At 44.1% G+C, this 19,236-nt stretch overlaps 1 protein-coding gene across 1 annotated transcript in view; it reads right to left on the reverse strand.

The window, feature by feature from the left end:
• Arnt2 (aryl hydrocarbon receptor nuclear translocator 2) overlaps window positions 1-18,324 on the reverse strand; it is a 156,519-nt gene extending 138,195 nt beyond the window's left edge. The window contains exon 1 of the mRNA XM_051206556.1: window positions 17,887-18,324. Within this exon, the coding sequence (XP_051062513.1) occupies window positions 17,887-17,917 (31 nt within the window). The 5' untranslated portion in view covers window positions 17,918-18,324. The remainder of the gene's footprint in view (window positions 1-17,886) is intronic.
• Between the last annotated feature and the right edge of the window lie 912 nt (window positions 18,325-19,236).

Below are 19,236 nucleotides of genomic sequence, written 5' to 3' on the forward strand. Positions count from 1 at the left end.
AATGATCTCAGATCAAGGGCGATAGTGATGAGGGCAGCAATATTTCCGGCCATGGACTCTGTGAGGTGCTGCTGAACTAAACAGGCCACTTGCATCATTTCATTGACCCACACAGTTTTTCTGTGAGCTAAGGATCATCATTCACAGATAAGGAGGTCAAAGGACAAGGCCGAGCATCTGTGAAGCCACACATGGTCAAGTGAATAGCGCATGCAAACAAACACATGTCTAATGCAAAAGACAATGCCTTCTAGGCACATTACACAAAACGCAACATATACTCTAGGATTTTATCATAAGGTACAGGACCAAAAATGCTAGGAATTGTAAATAGACCAAGAGTTAAACATACAAGTATAACTTTTCAGGGCTGGGGAGTTGGCTCAGTGGGCACAGTGCTTGCCGCAGAAGCATGAGGACCCGAGTTCAGATCTGAAGCAGCCACATAATAGATGGGCATGGGGTTGCAATTGTATAGCATGAGAGGGAAGAGAACAGAGAGAGCCAGATCCTAGGATCTTGCTGGCCAGCCAGGCTAGCTGGAAAGGCATTCCAATGAGAGACCCTGTCTCAAATGATAAGATGGAGGGTGACAGAAGAAGACACTCAGCATTGACCTCGGGCCTCCATACATGAACACACTGGCAATCACACACACATTACACAGGCACACACAGAAAAAGACAACTCCTCCATGCATGTATAAATGCAAATAAATATATAACCCAAGACAGCCGGAGCAACACACAGTAAGCCCTTGTCTCAAAAAAAAGTACTGTAAAGAAGCCAAGTGTTTGAAAGAGAGCAAGCTGGGGTACATGGGAGGGTTTGAAAGCAGGAAAGAGAGGCGGTAAATGATGAAATTATATTTTCAATTTTTTTTAAGACCATAGGGGCTGGAGACATGGCTTGGTGGCTAAGAGAGCTTCCTGCTCTTCCAGAGGAGCTGGGTTTGGCTCACAGCACCCATACCAGATGGTTCATCACCACCTGATCTCAGCTCCAGGAGACCTGACACCCTCTTCTGGCCTCTGCAGAGGCCCCCACACATGTGACCTTTATACACAGACACACATCCATATAACAAAAATGAGCACAGATCTTCTTTTTAAAGCACTGCATGTGCAAGCCATTGTGGGTTTGCTTTGTCCTTGATGGGCACTTAGACTCTGTTACTTTTAATTGTTAGACTCCTTCTGCCTTTATAAATGACACTGTAAAATAGCTTCCTCAAGACATTGTTTATAACTGTGCTTAGTGCCTGAAAGTCAACAGACACACCTTATGCCTGAGTCATGTTTGCACACTCACCATCACCACAAATGAGGCCATGATTTTCATCCTGCTAGCAGCAACTAAGCAGACTTCCCAAGCATTCCAAGATCACTTTGTTGATGAGTCATTGCCAAGACAAACCCCCAAAGTTCACTTGTTTCAGCTTTCATATCATCAGTTATTAATGGCTTTAAGTGAGATTATATGAAATATACCTTTTATTACTTTTGAATAGTCTATTTCTACATTTCAAAAATGTTTCCTTGAGATCTGTCTTCCTCTAGTTGTTTTATATACACACTAGACATATATACTTGTATACACACATACATATCAAAGCTTTGTTTTTAACTACCATATAGTTTTAAAATATTTTCTTCATTGCCATTTAACTTGGCCTAAATGGCTCTTTAAAATACAACTAAAAAAAAATTAAGACACATCAAGGAATGAAATTTATACAAATTTCCTCCAAAAGAAATAAAATATCTAGTAGCTGATAGAAGCAGAAGCAGACACCCACAGCTAAACATTAGCAGAACTCCTGGACTCCAGTTGCAGAGAGGGAGGAGTAATGAGAAAAAGGGATCAAGACCAGGATTGAGAAACCCACAGAATCAGCTGACCTGAACAAGGGGGAACTCATGCACCTAGGTCTGATATTAGAAACCAGCATAGGGCTGACCCAGACCCCCTGAATGTGGGTGTTAGTTAGGAGGACTGGGCAGTCTATGGGGCCTCTAGTATTTATCCCTAGTATACGAATGGATTTTAGGAGCCCATCCCACATAGAGGGATACTTTCTCAACCTAGACACATGGGGGAGGGCCTGCTCCAATGATATGACAGACTTTGAAGACTCCCTTATGGAATACCTCACCCTCCCTGGAGAGCAGAAAGGAGATAGGTGGGCTGGGGATTGTGGGAGGTGATAGGGGAGGATGGGAGGGTAAGGAACTGGGATTGACATGTAAAACAACCTTGTTTCAAATTTAAATTAAAAAAGAAAAAAAAAAAAAACAAGAACTCAATGGGTCAACAAATGAATACCAGAGGTACCACAAATAAATAAATAAATAACATATCTATACAATTGAAGTCAAAAGTGGAATCCAAACTATATTTTAAATATCTCTTATCAACCACAATTAAATCTATTTTTAATCTGGCACTTTTCTTCCATTTGTAGGAACTATTTACATATCAGGCTAATTTCTATCATTTCTCATTTGCTACCTATTTTCCCAAGTTCTTTTTCCCTGAATTGTTCATGTTGTGTTGAGGGGAGGGAGTTACAGATTTCACTCTATGAATTTTTCCTGCTAATTGAAGATAGTTTATATGCACTATAGATAATTCTAGAAATACTATTATTCACACCTGAGCAAAAGGTAGTAGTCTGGAACCACACAGATTTCCCTCTGGCCATGCCACAAAGTGCATGTTATTATAGCAAGTCAAAGCACATTAATTTTTATTCTTGTGTTCAACATTTTCTTCTCCTTGTATCTGCAAATTCCCAACAAGAACACTTTTCATCTTCTGCAAGTAGGACCTTTAGAATCTCATTTAGTGGGGCCTCTGGTTCTCTTAACTTTATGAAGATGTTTTTACTTCCTTCTCAGTTCTGAAAGATGAATTATCTCTGCACAGGGGTTGAAAATGTAGGCTAGTGGTGGAGGTCTGGGTTTGGTCTTCAGCACAGTCATCTTCTGGCTTCCATTGTGGTTGTTGAGAAGTGTTCGATAACTCTAACCCAGCCCCACAGATGTGTTTACTGTCACTACAGTCTTAAGCTTTCCTCTGTGTTTAGTACTTTTACTACATTTAATTTGGGTTCAGATGTCTTCTCCATTTATCTTCCTGGGGATTTATTGTAGTTCCAGAATCTGTTTTAGTTTCATTTATGCTGCTGTGATAAAATTTCATTAAGAGACAAAGGGGTTTCTTTCAGTTTATAATTCCTGGTTACAGGCTATTACTACGGGGAAGTCAAGACAGGGGCTTCAAACATCTAGCCACATCACAGCCATGGTCAAAGACAGAGAGAAATGAATGCATGCTTGCTTGCTGTTCAGCTTGATGTCTCCACTCACACACTTTTAGACACTCTGCCTAGGAGTGTCTAAAGCTACTAATTTAATTAAGACAATGCCATCCAGCACTTACAAAACCACAGGCCAACCTGATATAGTCAATCCTCACTGGGGTTATTCCAGTGTCACACAAACGAAGGTTCAAAGCCACATGAACACCGTAATTACCTGAAGTATTATTTTGATGACTTCTAACTTTGCTTCTGTGCTGGATTCTCTGTAGTTACTTTTTCTCTATTATTTATCTGGGTATTTTTTTGACATGGTCTTATGCATCCCAGGGTAGTTTAAGATGGCCTTGACTTTCTGATCCTCCTGAGTGTGCTCAGATTATAATTGTGTACTACCACACTCAGTTTATGTCACACTGGGGATCAAGTCCCAGGGTTTTGTTCATGCGAGGCAAATACTATCAATTGAGCTGTATCTCTTAACCCCTCCATAATTCCCTTCACAGTACTTTCTAAACCATCAATTCTCTTTGTCAGTGTTTAGCGCCTACTTAACACAGCACTGATTTACAATGTTTATTTATTTTTCAGTTATAATTTCTCAAAAAATTACTTGGATTAAGTGACAATCAGCCTTAACAAAAGACCAACAGTTTGTTCCTAATTTTTCCAAGCTATGAAAGACTCAAGGTGGCACAAATGAGCCTAGGGCAAAGGTATACCTTCCCCAAACAAAAGACTGATTGCTCAAAATGTCAAGCACTTAGGTGGGTTTAATTTGATGGAGAAAATGAAGCAATTAGATGTGGTTTGTACTCCACTATCACCAGACATCACATCAACTGTACAATGTTGTTCAAGACCAGTAAATAGTAGGATAAAATGGCCTTTTTTATGCTGTAGGATGTATTTTATATCAATTTTACTTTTACCTGTTTAATACTGTGACCACACCTTCCCTCGTGCTTTTCTTAATTTAACAGACTCTTATATTTCATTCAGATCACTCTTTTCAAGGTATAAATACTTGTATCTGATGACACTATTGAATTTTGTTGTTCTATCCAATTAATAAATCTCTTCTTAAAGAACGAAATTATCTAAGTGCTTCTTTCAAAGTCACCTTTCCTTTCATTGACAATAACAGAAGGAATACATGACTTCATCTCTCCTTTACAGCACCCAATTAGCAACAGGAAGGGAATTCTAATTCAAATTGCCAGTGAGCTGGCCCCAGTCCCTGGGCAGAAAAGATGGGAAGTCACAAAAAAGATATATGTATGTATGTACATGTATATATGATATGTATATGTATGTATACTGAAATCTCCCAAAAGTGATCAAGAAGTAAGGGGAAAAAACTGAGAGTAAAGGCAGACAATGGCACTCAATTCCAGATTTCAGATACAAAGATTTCAAAAAAAACAAGAATGGGAGTTTATTATTTTTCATTATTTGAAATGAAAGTTGAAATTTCTAGATTGCAAATGACCTAAGGACAAAAAGAAAACTCTAGATTAAAAAGTCATAGTGTTTAGGGGAGAGGGGGCCCCCTCAGAAGAAAGAGAATTCAGAAGATACCTAATCTATACTAGTGTCATTAGATGCTACAAGGCAACAGAGAAGTACCTTGAACATGCCATGACCATTCTGAAGCCTGGCATTCCACAGCCTGCCTACCAACTCAGCAACAGGAAAGACAAAATAAAGAACCTCACATAGGCAAAGGGCTGGACCTTCTTAGGCAGCATCCACAATGTACTCCAGCAAAGTGAGAGTAACTTGGAGGTTACTTAAAATAAACTCCGGCAAAAAGGAAGCCAGGAATGGATGAAACCTGTGGAGTTAGACTTGTGACAAAAGGTAGACCACTGGCAAGTATTTATTGAACATATGAGTATCAGAGAATGAATAAATCTGAACAAAACTGGTCCTTGCTCTAACTCTAGTGCTATACAGAATCTAACCAAAGCAGAGGGGAAGGCCAGTGGAGGTGGCAGGAGATGGGCACCAAGTGGCTTACAGAGGTGAATTCATACCAGGCCTAGGTCCAGCAGCTCTGGACCCTCAACAGAAGATGCATAATGGGTGGCCAGAGCACATGGGGAGATTAGGGAGGAAAAAGTACCTTTGGGCCATGATTGTGTCCCCTGTGCCATTGGAGGGACAGGGAGAAAGAAGGAGGCAGTACCAGGGCACCCTGGGAATAGATAGCAGAGCCAGGGCCCTGAAGATGAGAGCAAAGGAAGCTGGCGATTAAATATGCCCAGGAGCCCCAGAGTGCCCAGAGAAGGCCGTGCTTCTGGTGTTACTAGGGAGTCCCTCTCCTCAACAAAATGTTTGGTCCTTTGGTTCCAAGCCCAGTCTCATGTGCCACACCACTGTGAAGGTATTGGGAGAAGCAACCCAACACTGGAAAACCAGACCCTGCAGTCCTCACCTCAACTGTGCTTCTGTCCTTGTGCAGAGCTACCTGAGACTAACTTAAGGAGGCAAGGTTCCCAAGGCTTCGATTCTGGTCCATGGGCTCGGTTGTTGCAGAATGTCAGAACAGGGATTGGGTAGTAAGGCAGAACCACTCCCTTCATGGCAGACATGAAGTGAGGTGGTGGAGAAGGCAGAGCCAAGCTTCTAATATCCTCTGCAAGCACACTCCCCAGTGACCTCCCTCCACCTTCTAAAGGCACCCCCACTTCCCAGTAGCAACATGGTTCAGTGGCCAAGCCTTCAACAAATTGGGCAAAACTGGGTGTAACTTAGTGAAAAGAAAGGGATGGGAAGAGAGGGAGGGAAAAAGGAGAAAAGTAGATAGAGAGTTAGGACAAAGTTCTACAAGTGGGAAGTTCAGTATTTCTACAGGCAAATCAGATCCCTTAAATTTTTTAATTTTTTTTCATTTACTTTATATGTGTGAGTGTCTAGACTGCACATATGTGTGTGAATGCCTAGAACCACATGAGGCCAGAACCCACAGAGGCCAGAAGAGAGCACTGGACCCCCCTGGGACCTGAATTACAAGCAGTTGTGAGCTACCATGTGGATGGTGAGAATCAAATCCAGGTCTGCTGGAAGAGCAGCCAGTACTCTTAATGGCTGAACCATCTCTCCAGACCCCAAATTTATTTTTATTTTAATAGAAGCAGAGTAAAGTACAAACTTGCGTCTAAGAAGAAATTGAAGGAAGCAGGAAATTAAGTTTCCAAAATAAACACAAATACACATCTAAATATGGATTGCACCAGACCCACGAATGGGACAGCAGAATAATTAGTGCAGGACTGTAGATCCTACTGTTAATCAAAGCTCATTCAGGCATTCCACACAGGCAGCTCACCTGAAAGGCCTTTCAATCGCTGTGTCGGGGAAGTTGGTAATTAAACACTTCAACTGTCTGTGGCTTTATTAAAGATATAATAATCCCAACATAGTTGACTTATAATTATTCTGTTTACCAAGTGAAATTGATTTTTAGTTTAGGAAAGTGTGGACCTTGAAGCTCTTAGGTTTAAACCCCTAAGACCTGTCCTCTGCTCTGTGTGTTTTTAGGGTGGTAAGCAAAACTCAAAAAAGGACATCATTCCTCACTTACCAGGTACTGTGTGACCTTGATATGAACACCTCGATGACTCGCTTTTAAAAATAACTATCAACACAATATAATAATACTAGATGTATGGTGAGCTGTATGCTGTTCCTGGTTTGTTTGTTTTTTTTTTTTTTTTTTTTTTTTTTTTTTTTGTGCTGTTCCTGTTTTTAATACTTAAATTTTGAAGAAAGAAAGGTGATGTACGTAGATAGACAGGCAGACAGATAGGGAAAAGCACAATTCATTATATTTCGAGGGACAACAGACAGAATCAATTGAGAGACATTCCTCAAAATAACTTAAAATAAGTTTGAAAATATTCCAGAATCAAAGGAGACATCACAACTTAATGGATTTTCTAATCCTGCATTAAACTTAGAATCGGAAAAAAAGTTTCATGTGGCAAAATATGAAAACAGACCACAGACAAGACAGTGCAGTCAGATTAATGACAAATTCCTCAGTGGGGCCACAGATGGTGGGAAAACACCATCCTTAAAGAGCACACAAGTTCTCGGAGTTTAAAAGTGCACCACCCTGCAGAACTAGACAAAGTCTTCTTGAGTGAGGTGACCCAGATCCACAAAGGTAAATACGGTGTATATGTTCTTATATGTGCTGGCATTAACCTTTAAACAAATGATAACCAGCTATAATGGTAGACCCAGACAGATTAGGTACAGAGGAAGGGGCTGGGGAAACAGATGGATCTCTCTGGAAGCAGGGGATACAATATATTTTATAGGTTGAATGGAGGCAGGGATAAAATGGGAAAGGGAGCAGGAGAATCAGGTGGGGAGGTTATTGGGTTAAGGGAGGGAATGTGGGGAGAAACAGATAGAATTAAGGGACATTTGAGGGATGGTATGGAAACCTAGTGCAGTGGAAATTTCCTAAAACATAGTTAGGCAATCCCAATGAAGTCTCTTAATAATGAGGAAGATGAAGTCCAACTGGCCATCTCTTGTCACCAAATGAAACTTCCAGTACCAGGACTAGGTTACACCCAATTGGGTTGTTGGCCTAAAGGATCCTGTGAAAATCTCCCAACAACCCAGGCTGTTGCTTACACAATAGATTGCTCTCCACACACTGACAGCAAGGTCCCACTGTTGAAGACAACACCCACACAACTCACTGAATATGAAGAGAGCAAACTGGTGTCTACATAGAACCTGTACTCCTACATTCTAGTGTCTTTGGTACAGGAAAGTACTGTGCATACTACCAAAAGAGATCCATAAACATCAACCCATACACAAAACTTTTGATCTACAATCTGTCCTGTGTCAAAACACGCTGGGGCAATGAAGGTAAAGCTCATTTGACTTAAGGCACACTCTCCAAGATAGAACCCATACCCAATACTGCTTGGGTGACCAAAAAATCCAGAAACCTAATGTAAAACCAAATACTATTGGCCAATAAACAAACAAATAAATAAGCAATGATAAAATTACTTCTAATGATATTCTGTTATACTCATGGATCAGTGCCTTACTCAGCCATCATCAGAAGAGAGGGGAATAAATACAGAGACCCACAACCAGACATTATGCAGAGAGAGAGAGAGAGAGAGAGAGAGAGAGAGAGAGAGAGAGAGCTTTAAATGGGATGTATTCACCAAATCTCTTTCCTTGGAGCTCAAGGAACCCCTAGAAAGAAGAGGTGGGAAGAGTGTACGAGTCAGAGAGGATGTAGGACCTCAAGAGAACAAGGCCCTCTAGACCAACTGAGCAAAGCTCATATGAAATCACAGACACTGAAGCAGCAACAGGGCTGACACAGATCTACACGAGGTCCTTTGGGTACATATTGTAGCTTTCAGTTTAGTATTTGTGTGGGACTCTGGAATGTGTGCATGAGTGTGTCTCTGACTTCTCTGGGGGCTCTCTTCCTTCTGTTGGGTTTCTTGTCCAACTTTCATGTGATGGTTTCCGATTTGTCTTATATTTTATTTTGTTATATTTGGTTGTTATCTCTCAGAAACTTGTTCTTTTCTACTGAGAGACAGAAAGGGAGTGGATCTGGAGGGATGGGGAGGTGAGGATCAACTGGGAAGAGTAGATCGAGAGGAAACTATAATCCGGATATATTGTATGAGAAAAGAACCTATGTTTAACAAAAGGGGGTAAGGAAAATAAATAAATTAACAAATAAAAAGTGCATCCTGCTTGCTGTTTGTTTTCAATCAATGCAGAAACCCATAAGCCATCAATGTCAGCAACTGGAGGGAGATGTGAGCATCAAAAGCTCTTTGCAACACCCTGAAATTTTTCTATGGGCTTCAGGGAATGAAGTCACCAACCTCATTCAAAAGTCCCTTGGAATACATACTTCTCTCCTCATAAATTAATATTTAGGGAATTCAAAGGTTTTCCAAATTTATTCATTCATGCAATAAATATTAAGTACTAGTTATATGGCAAAAATTGAAGAGGGGAGGAAGAGAGGGAAAAAGAAAAGAAAAAACAGGAAAAAAGAAAAAGAGAAAAGACCTGCTTGCAAGGTGGGTGGGGTGGATGTGGGATGAAACAACTCAGGCTTCTGGTAAATCCACCTCTGAACTCACAGTACCCCAGTTTCACATGTGGAACCAAACTCATGTTATCTCCTAAGCCTCCAAGAAGCCCTTAACATCCTATATCCCAGGGTCTAATGTGAAAATGATGCTAATTTACTTGCTGAATAACTCAGGAGCTTACTGTGCCCTCTCCTTGTCATCATTTCTTCTACTGGCTCTACTACTTTTCTCCCAAATATCTGCAGGCTCCATCACCTGGCCCAGACCTACCAAAGGCATTCCCAGCAGATCTCCTCACCTGGCTTGCCTGTGGCCACCACACATGTTCCTCACTCAACTGCCACAAAGATCTTTTCAGAAGGGACCCCTAGGTATCACTCACCCACCCCCTCACCCTCCCCCCACCCCTGCACTCACTCCATGCTGCATTAGAAAACAAAAACACTCTTCTCTCACCATACCTTTTTTTTAATGATTTTCTGTGCATTTGTCCACTTAATAAGTGGCTGACTCACCAGCCACACAGCAAAGCTCAGTGAGAGCAGAAGCCATGCCTGGGTTTGCATACCACTGTGAGTACACATAGTTGGCATTCAATTAATATTTGTTTAATTAGGTGGATAGGCAATTAAAATAATTAATGTCTGGCCTGGACCAATGAATGGAGTGTGGTGCCATTAGCAGCCATGGGGGACCAAGGGGAGGAGTAAGCTAGTGAAACACAAGCTTTGTGAAATCTATAGGACCCCACAGACCCAGCAGGCAGCTGGAAACACAGACCTGCCTTTGGAGATACGGATTATGAAAAGGCACACCCTCTGGCCACCACAGTGCTGTATACCCCAAAGCCATTCCTTTAGCATTCTTTCTATGCCTGCAGGAAAGAATCAGGATAACTCACATTTCTTCTGCTCACCAATGACAACTACTATTTGCATAAATTTACATAAACCTGTCCCAAGGTTGCCTGCTGTAGGGACTGGCTAAGTCCACACCACATGCAGCCAGCCTGTTTCATCAGCTTCTTTCATGGCCCTATCCCCCAGCCCAGTGCCCTCTACTCAGGGAAGAGGGGTTGTTCAGGAAGGCTGAATAGAATTGGAAGTTTTCTGGTGTGAAATGCTTTTTAAAAAAAATTAGAGAGCACAGCTGTGATCCTTGATCACATTCATTCATTTTATTCTTTGGAGGACTTGGAATCCATCAGGCATATCAAATTATGGCAAACGATTCCAGACTATGCCTCATTTCAAATTGCTGATGCGATAGAATTACCAATGCCATTCTAAAAATAAGAAAAACTTCTGGCACTTCTGTTATTTCACATCGAAATTAACTTCTGTCTTGGATTTCATAACTATCTCAAAGGCATCATCTTAAGCCAGGTGTGATGGTACACACCTATAATCCTAGCACTGGGGAGGCTAAGGGCAGGAAGATTGTGAATTCAAGAACAGCCTGGGCTAAACATCAAAGTCCAATCTTAAAAGAAGGGAGGGGTATCTCCTTGCTCTCGAGGTTGTAGTTTTTCCTGCAAGTCATTCCACACACAATGATGGGACTTTTTCTATCTTTTCCAGTTGTCACTCTCCAGAGACCTATGACAAGTTTATCCCCATAGGTCAGAGCTGATCAACAGCTCCAGTGGCCAGCGAGTCTGGATACTTCAGTGTAGAGAAGTGGTCACCCTGCGTCCTAGAGCCTGCTAAACAGCATCATGGCCTGTATCACAGGTGCCGATATCACCCCCAACCCAGGAGCGTTGACAAGCAAGAATGTCTCTAAGCATTGCAAATGTCCTAATTTGAAATGCAGCACACATATACTTCTGAAACCTCTAAGCCCCGGTGTCCATCTGACTCATGGGAATTTTTAAGAAGAATAAGAGAATAAATTTTGTATAACTATGAATAAAATATTGGGAGAATAAATTAACTTTGGACTTCTTGTTGTTTGCCTAAAGTACAGAAATAAAATCATTATGATGGTTAGTTTTGTCAACTTGATAGGTTTAAGAAATGTGTAAGACAGGCTAAAGATGGCTCACTGGGTAAAGGCATTTGCTATGCAACTCTAGGGACCGGAATTTGATCCCTGGAACCCACAAAGAAGTGGAAGGAGATAATCAACTCCACAGAGTCATCCTCTGATCTCCACATCACATCATACATAGCACAGGTACAGCTGCGGTGCACGTGTGTGTGTGTGTGACACACACACACACACACACACACACACACAAGCTAACTTTTTTTAAGTTGAATTAAATACCTGGGGCATTAGTGAGGTACAAATTTGGGCAGCCTATTAGGCTCTTTCCACAGAGGAATAAGTGAAGGAAGAAGACCAATCCCTGAAAGTGGGTGGCATCATCCCATGAAGGGGAAAAAAAAGAAAGCCATCTGAGCAGGCTAGGGATTATCCTGCTAGGATGTCCACACTGAAATCAAATGATCAGAAATAAAAAATCAGCTCTAAACTACACAGCTCAGAGATGCATACATACACAATGGGCTATTTTTTTTTTTCAAGACAGCAAATAAGACAATTCCTTGGTGTCCATTCATTAACAAGTGGAAAGTGGTACAGCAGGGACTTGTATGGTTGCAGGGACAGGTGGACTTCCTGCTTTCCCGAGTTTCCAATCAGACCAGGGACATGAGATCTTTACCCAACCACACAATCCATTCAGTTGCAGCTGAGTAGGGGTGCTCAGCCATGCCTTGGAGGAAGTCACTGTATGAACATGATACCTGGATAAAGGGCTCGACATTGGTTTCTCTGAGGGAGCAGAGTTTATTTACACTGAGGGCAGGAGGGAAAGGAGCTGTGATAGGAAAATGACCAGGCGTGAAGAGGGGAGAAAGTAGGGAAGGAAAGACGAGCAATTCATCATTTCAAGAGGGCCAGACACAGCAGCAGCCATCTTTTTAGAAGAATCTTGATGAATGGGAAATGGCATTTATCTGTGAAATGCAATGTCCCGTGTAGTAACCTGAACTTCCAGCCCGACCAGCTCATATCAGTGACCTCTGAAGAATAGTTCATGGAGATGGCAACCATGTGGCCTTGTCACACAGCATATTCTTCTAGAAGCTCTATTTTCACCCTTTGCTTGTATCACACACTACCACAAGTCTAAGACAATATACACACATGGGTAATGAGTGAATGTATGGTTCTGGGAAAGATGCAGAAACTGTTTCCCTTTGACTGTGCACCACATTGCACCTCAGCAAAGCCATAATAAAGCAGTGACCAGACGCTCTGATTGGGAATTACGTATTCAGCCCAAATACTCTGTATTCTGTGAGCCTTCTTACCCTGGGAAGTACCTTTGAATCCCTATGCTAGTTTGCCTAACATGTCTGTTTACGTCTTCCGCCCAGATGTCTAGGCTTCTCTGACAGGTCCACTGATCCCCCTCAACACAAATGTCTCATCCTGAAACTTCAGATTGTCCCAGTGGCTATCTTGCTTCTCCTCAGCACTTCCATCCACCCAGCTCTCAGGATAGAAGCCTGGGACTCACCCGTTACTCATCCTTCAACACATGCCCTGTTGACTCTGACACTGAGAGAACATGACATGCCCAACTTCAAAGAAGGACAAGGGTGCAACCAGGGTACTGAAGTCCTTCAGCAGAGTGTCCCTGCTGTGTACATGTACATTTCATATCCAAGTCCATCCCCCTCATGGAAGATGGAAGACTTAATCCTGTTTCCCACAGCATCCAAGATGAGCACCTGAATGTGTATACTGAACCATACCTCCCCCTTGCTCAATGCCCTTCAACAGCTTTGTTCTACCTTTAGAATCAAATTGGAACCCAAACCCAAGATCTATGGCCTTCTGTGAGCCTTCCTCTTCTCACACCTCCAGCCTCTCCTGTTACCTCTGTCTTTGCTCATCCTTGTCTGGAAGCACTGTCCTTTCTGGTTGCTCCAATCTACCAATTCTTCCTTCCCACAGGTTCTCTGTAGGAGCCTCTCCCTGTCAGCCCAGGAAGGTGGGAATGCTCTTTTTCATGCTTCTCTTCATTCCTCAAAGCCTGATTTAATGGTCCACTTCTCATACAGACTTCACTGTCTTCACAAGGCTTTGGCCAATCTTCCCATCTAAACCAGATGCCTTGGTTATTTAACTCAGGGTATCATAACATCAGCACATTTACTAGCCTAACAACTATTTTGATGTTCCAACTTTACTCAAGGCTGGACAGTTTGCAAACACAGCTTTCATCTCTCAAAAGCTCTAAATCCATTGCATATTCTCATGTGCCCTGCAAGATTCCTAAGAGCGTTGAGAGGACAATGGCTTGACAGTCCCCATATGTTCACACATATGTCTACCCCCCAACACCAGTTCAAATGACCCTTCTAAAATTCCCTTGTAAGTCAATGAGTCCCTCTACAAAAGGCCTTGTTTCTGAAGCCACCTCCATGCTAGGCTACCAGAGGGTCCATGGTATACATATACACCCAGTCATCGTTCGTTCTACCGTGGTTTTTTATTTTTATGGGTTTTTTTTTTGATGTGTGTATTGTATGTTCATGTATATGGGAACATGCACATCCATGCAACATTCACAGAGATTACAGTAGGATTTCAAGGATCCTGCCCTATCACTCTCCGCCTTATTCTCCTGAGACAGAGTTTCTCACTAAATCTAAAGCTAGGTTGGTAGCCAGCAAGCAAGCCCCAGCAATGTCCCTTCTCGTCCCCTCAACACCTCCTCCCCCACCAATATGTTTTCAGATATTCAGCTTTCACAGCAAGCACACTATTACCCATTGTGCCATCTTCTTAACACCATCATCTCACCTTTTAAAAGACAAAGTTAGTCAAGTTATATACCTCCTTTCTAAGACTATGAACTTGCTGAGGTCAAGTGACATGCTTCCTCATCTTCTCATTCAATTCTCTGCATCCTGAAGAGAGGACTTAACACACCAAAGATATTCAGCAGAAAGTCGAACCATTCCAAACACCCTCTCATCTGCAGTAACCCATCCAAACAATCTTCCTGATCTCTATAGTCAATAACATAATAAAATACCACAGGGATATAATAGCTAGTTCGAGGAGGAGGGGTAAGTAGAATACCAAATCTCTTTAAAATATACCTTTAAAATCCCTTTAACATACACAAGCTATATTAGTCACTTTTCTTGATGTGACAGAAGCTTCTTTAAAGGGGTGCAGATCATGATGGGGAAGATACAGGGGCGGGGGCTTGAAGCAGCTGGGTATGTTTCATCTTCAGTCAGGAAGCAGAGAGAGATGAATGCTGGTACTCAGCTCATTTCTTCCTTTCTATTCAGTTCTGGACCCCCGCCCATAGGAGGGTCTTGCCACCTTCAGGGTGGGTCTTTTCAGCTAAGCCGTTGAGAAACACCCTCACAGATATGCTCAGAGGTGTGTCTCCTAGGTGATTCTAACCCTGCTGAGAATTGAGCTTAATCATCATAAGTCTTATTAGTCTCTCTGTAAAGTGCATTTCAGAGAATTTCCAGTTAATGTGGAAGGTCTGAGTGCATGTAGGCCTGACCTCTTGGCACTGAAGTTACAAAGGGACCATGTCACTGGCTCCTTTTAGGCTGTGCCATGCCAGGAGCAGACACCTCAAACACACACGGCTAATTCAAACCTACACAATTTCATCAAAATCAGAAATACTTAAATGTCATCCTTAAAAAGTAGAACAACACCCACCTCCAACACACACACACACACACACACACACACACACACACACACACACACACACACAGAGCCCTCTAGAACTCCTTCCTCTATTCCAGGGGATGAATACATCATCCCTCGTCAGAAACAACAGAGAAAATTTAGCCATTACAACAGTAGGGGGCCAGTGTAAGGAGAGGGGATGATTTAGAAGCTACAAGCTATCAAGAGCTATGGAAATAACTGGGAGCCAGCCCCTTCCTGGAGAGAACTCTGTTCCCGGAAGGGCACTGGTAGAATGCTAACCTAAATCTCAAGCAGAAGGCCCAGAAGGAGCAGAGTAAGGGTTTGAAGCAATGGAGTGACACAGATGAAAATATCCAGTTTCACCCACCCACCATTGCTGAGGTTCCAGGATGCACTACCGTACTACATCACAGTGTCTTTGCAAATGTTCAGCTGGAATGCAGCAGTCAGCTGGTGGGTATAGGAGGTGACTGGGGTCAGCTGTAGAAACTAATTGTGCTGCCTCTCAGTCCATCATCTAGCTGTGTTTACCAAGCTCTCATTCTGTGCAAAGCAACATTTAGGGAGAGGGTGTGGGTAGAAAGAGAAATCTAAAGAAACATGTTGTGACTGCTGCTCATGGGAATGAGCAGCTAACTTGGTGGACATTTTTTTCATGCAATCTAAAATCTCTCTATTTGGCTCACATGCTTAACCAAATTATCTTGAGACTAAGTCTTCAGTCCCAAAGAAGTTGAAGCCTTAATGGGGCAAGACCTCTTACCCAAAAGTTGTCACAGAGGACCAGTTAAAGAAATGATGGCAGATAATAGACTAGTTAATAACTGCAAGAAAAGATTCCTTGAGAAACTCTCCCCAGGGTCATGATCTCTGGTATTTCTATCTGCCTATTCAGAAAAGACCTGGATGTTAGTTACAGTGTATCAAGTTTGACTAGGTAGTGACCAACAATACTCCTTCCAAGTCCCAAGGTCAAGGCTCTGGCACACTGGGTGACTGTCACGTCTTTATTCCATATAGCATAGAGAGAAATGTAATGAACAGTGCAGTTTCCACCAGTGATGTAATGTTAGATGAGTTATGTAAGTCAACCAAGTGTTTATTCTTTTTCCCAATAGAAGCCTCTTCTGAACTCAACCATCTTCATTTTTCCTTTGCTTTTCCAATCTCATTACAGTCAAATCTATTAATTTTCTATTGATTTCTAAGTAGCAGAATAGATTGGAAGTACTTCAGTGGTAAACAAAATGACACAGCCGTGCTTTCAAGCCAGTCATCTACCCACTCAGTGTTCCAGACAGGGACTCCTGTCTGCTCTCCTAAGAGTGCTTGTTTCAGATAATGAGCCTCCTTCCTTGGAATTATAAAGGTTCATCACCCCCTTGTCCCCACAGACACCTGCCTCTGTGTATTCTGGCTTTCCTGTTTGCCTTTACCCTAAGTCTAAAGAAGGCCAGATCCCATACTCTATCTGCCCATGGTATTTTCATTCTCCTCTGTTGAAGCCACTACAGCTAACTCTGATCTTCTCCTTCTGCCTCCTTCAGTGGAGTCCCTGCTTCATGTCTTACTACTTTCTCTGTTACTTCAGCACAGCTGACCCATCAGCCTTACAGGAAAGCAGTGATTGTGTGGCTCCTCTGTTCCCTACAACTTAAAACCTTCTCTTAATGTGGGAAGAGGAAGTCACAGTCCTGTCTTCCAAGGCCCTTTGAGCCTGGCCACACCCATACAACTCAATGATAAGTCCCTCTGTTTCTTCTCACCTCACTCAGTGGCCTCCAGCCCATGCTTGAAGCATGTCCATCATGACTTCATAACTTATGCCTGTAATGCCTCTTAGCCTGTGTCTCTGCATTTTCAAACTGTACCTTCTGCAAGGTCTAGCTAAAGTATCCAATGCCCCCCAAACTTACCCGACCAACTTAGATGGAGGGTTATTTCACTTATAACTTTGAAGACATTTGTCTCTCATAAGCGTTCTGATACTTCACCCCGCTGGGTCTGCACCCCAACACAAGACCTCTTTCATTGGGCTTTCCTGGGGTCTGAGTTCTTTGACTGTCTTTACCTCATTCACAGCGACCTATGATTCTCCAGGCCCACAGCAGACAACACAAGACCTAAAACCCTAAAACTTGGGGTGGGGGGTATTCGCATGTCCTATCCTCACAACCTAGCATACCATAGGGAACTTCGCAAATGACAATAGGGTTCCCTGGCTACAGCAGCCCAATGCTCCCACTCATTCATGAACTCCTTTCATTTTTCTAATCTGCCGGAATGAGACCAGTGGTCACAGGCTGTATGTACACTGGGAGACAACAGGCAATCGGACAGGGACAGGGCTGCTCCAATCTACCTTTACCAATTAGGCTTTTCGTGTCCAGAAAGGACTGGGATATACAGTGGCCAGGTGTAAACCCCCGCTAAAGACCAGCGCTGGGGAGGCGGGGCCGACAGGCAAAGAGTCCCAAGAGTTCTGCCCTGTTGAATCCCTGCTCCAAACTTTTCTCTCGCTCGGCGCGACACCTGGCATCCGACAGCTCCTGTGGCTCTGCAGCCCGCGGGCGAGCACCGAGTCACCCGCAGTAGCGGCGGGCGCCGGCGGAACCAGGTTGGGCACCATTTATGGATGAGGATGCCGCGGCCGGTGCTGATGCTGAGGCTGCCGGGTGGCGGCTACTCCCCACCCCCGAGCTGCGCGGCTCAGGCTGGGCCTGCCGCTCGGCCGCTACTCACCCGGAGGATTGACGGCGGCCGGGGTTGCCATCTTGCCGGGAGGGACCGGCGAGCCGGGCGGGGGCGGGGACGGGGACCCGGCGCGGGCCAGCGCCGCCGCGGCCGCGCCACACAAAGGAAGGTGCGGGCGGTGCTCCCCGCGCTCCCGCGCTCTGAGAGCGCCCCGCGCTCCTGCCCGCGCTGCTCCCCGCGCCCCGCGCGCTCCCCGCTCCTCCGCGCGCACCCGCGCTCCTCCCTTCCCGGGCCTCCTCCGGGTTCAGCCTTTGTGGTGCGGTGGGGGTGCCGGGCCCGCGGCTCCCGGGTCCGAGCCGTAGCACCGCGAGACTTGGGCCAGCGGGCAGCCGGACCCCCTCGAGCCCGCGCAGGTGCCCAAGCTGGAGGTCTCTGCGCTCCGCCTTATATGCCTTCGCGGGGTCCCCAGCTGTTGGGGACACATCGCTGAGGGGCGCTGTCCTCTCTCAGAGGAGCGGGTGGGCGTGCGACCCATTTGAATGCAGAGGACAACTGGCCTCAGAAACAAAGGCGTCCCAGTGCTGCCACTTAACATGCCAAGGCCGCGCCACTGGGCTCCCTGGCTCGCCAGCCAGGGCTGTAGAAGAGGGCCTAAGGGAAGGCGCCCAGAATAACCAGAGGCCACCATCCCTCAAAGGCATTCACACACAGCTTCAGCACAGACCTTGCCCAGGATTGGAGAGGAGTCAAGGAGGATTTGAAGACAGGGTCTGTCTCTGTCTTCCTGAGGACATGGCCACTGTCAGCTTTTATTACTGAGTCCTCTCGAGGGCCTTATTCACACCTCCAAACTGGGGGCTTAAGCAGGTTTCTAATGATTCCATGTGAACATCTGGGTGAAACTGAAGTGCAGGGAACTTGAAGAGGTGTTTTCCAGGCAGCCACTAGGATTCCTGCAGGGGATGTTCCACAGTAGATGCCCTGTAAGATGAGATTGGAAGGCTGATCACACCCCAGGTCACAGCCGAGGGCAGTATGGCTAACACTGAAACATCTGCAAAAGAGACCATACTATTTCCAAGGAAACATGGGACAGGACTGGCAAATAATGCGTGGGGTGTGTTTTCAAACCAGCATCGTCTTCGGAAAGTGTCTCTATTGCCCTGGTAATGTATCAGTTGAACAAATGTTGAAACACACAGACCTATGTGTTGAGCATACAGGTTTCCTGTCCTGCAGGGCTTCTAGGGTAGGAGGAATGTGGGAGGAATGCCATAAGGCACCTGTTGTCTGGGGGCAGCTGCTTCTGCAAGCTTGAACAGAACCCCGAAATGTGGTCACTGCTGAATGAAAGGGACAAAGAGGAGATGACATTGAAAGTCACCTTTGAGGATATGA

This window comes from Phodopus roborovskii, unplaced genomic scaffold, assembly GCF_943737965.1.
Source record: "Phodopus roborovskii unplaced genomic scaffold, PHOROB, whole genome shotgun sequence".
In the NCBI taxonomy this organism is placed as follows: Eukaryota; Metazoa; Chordata; class Mammalia; order Rodentia; family Cricetidae; genus Phodopus; species Phodopus roborovskii.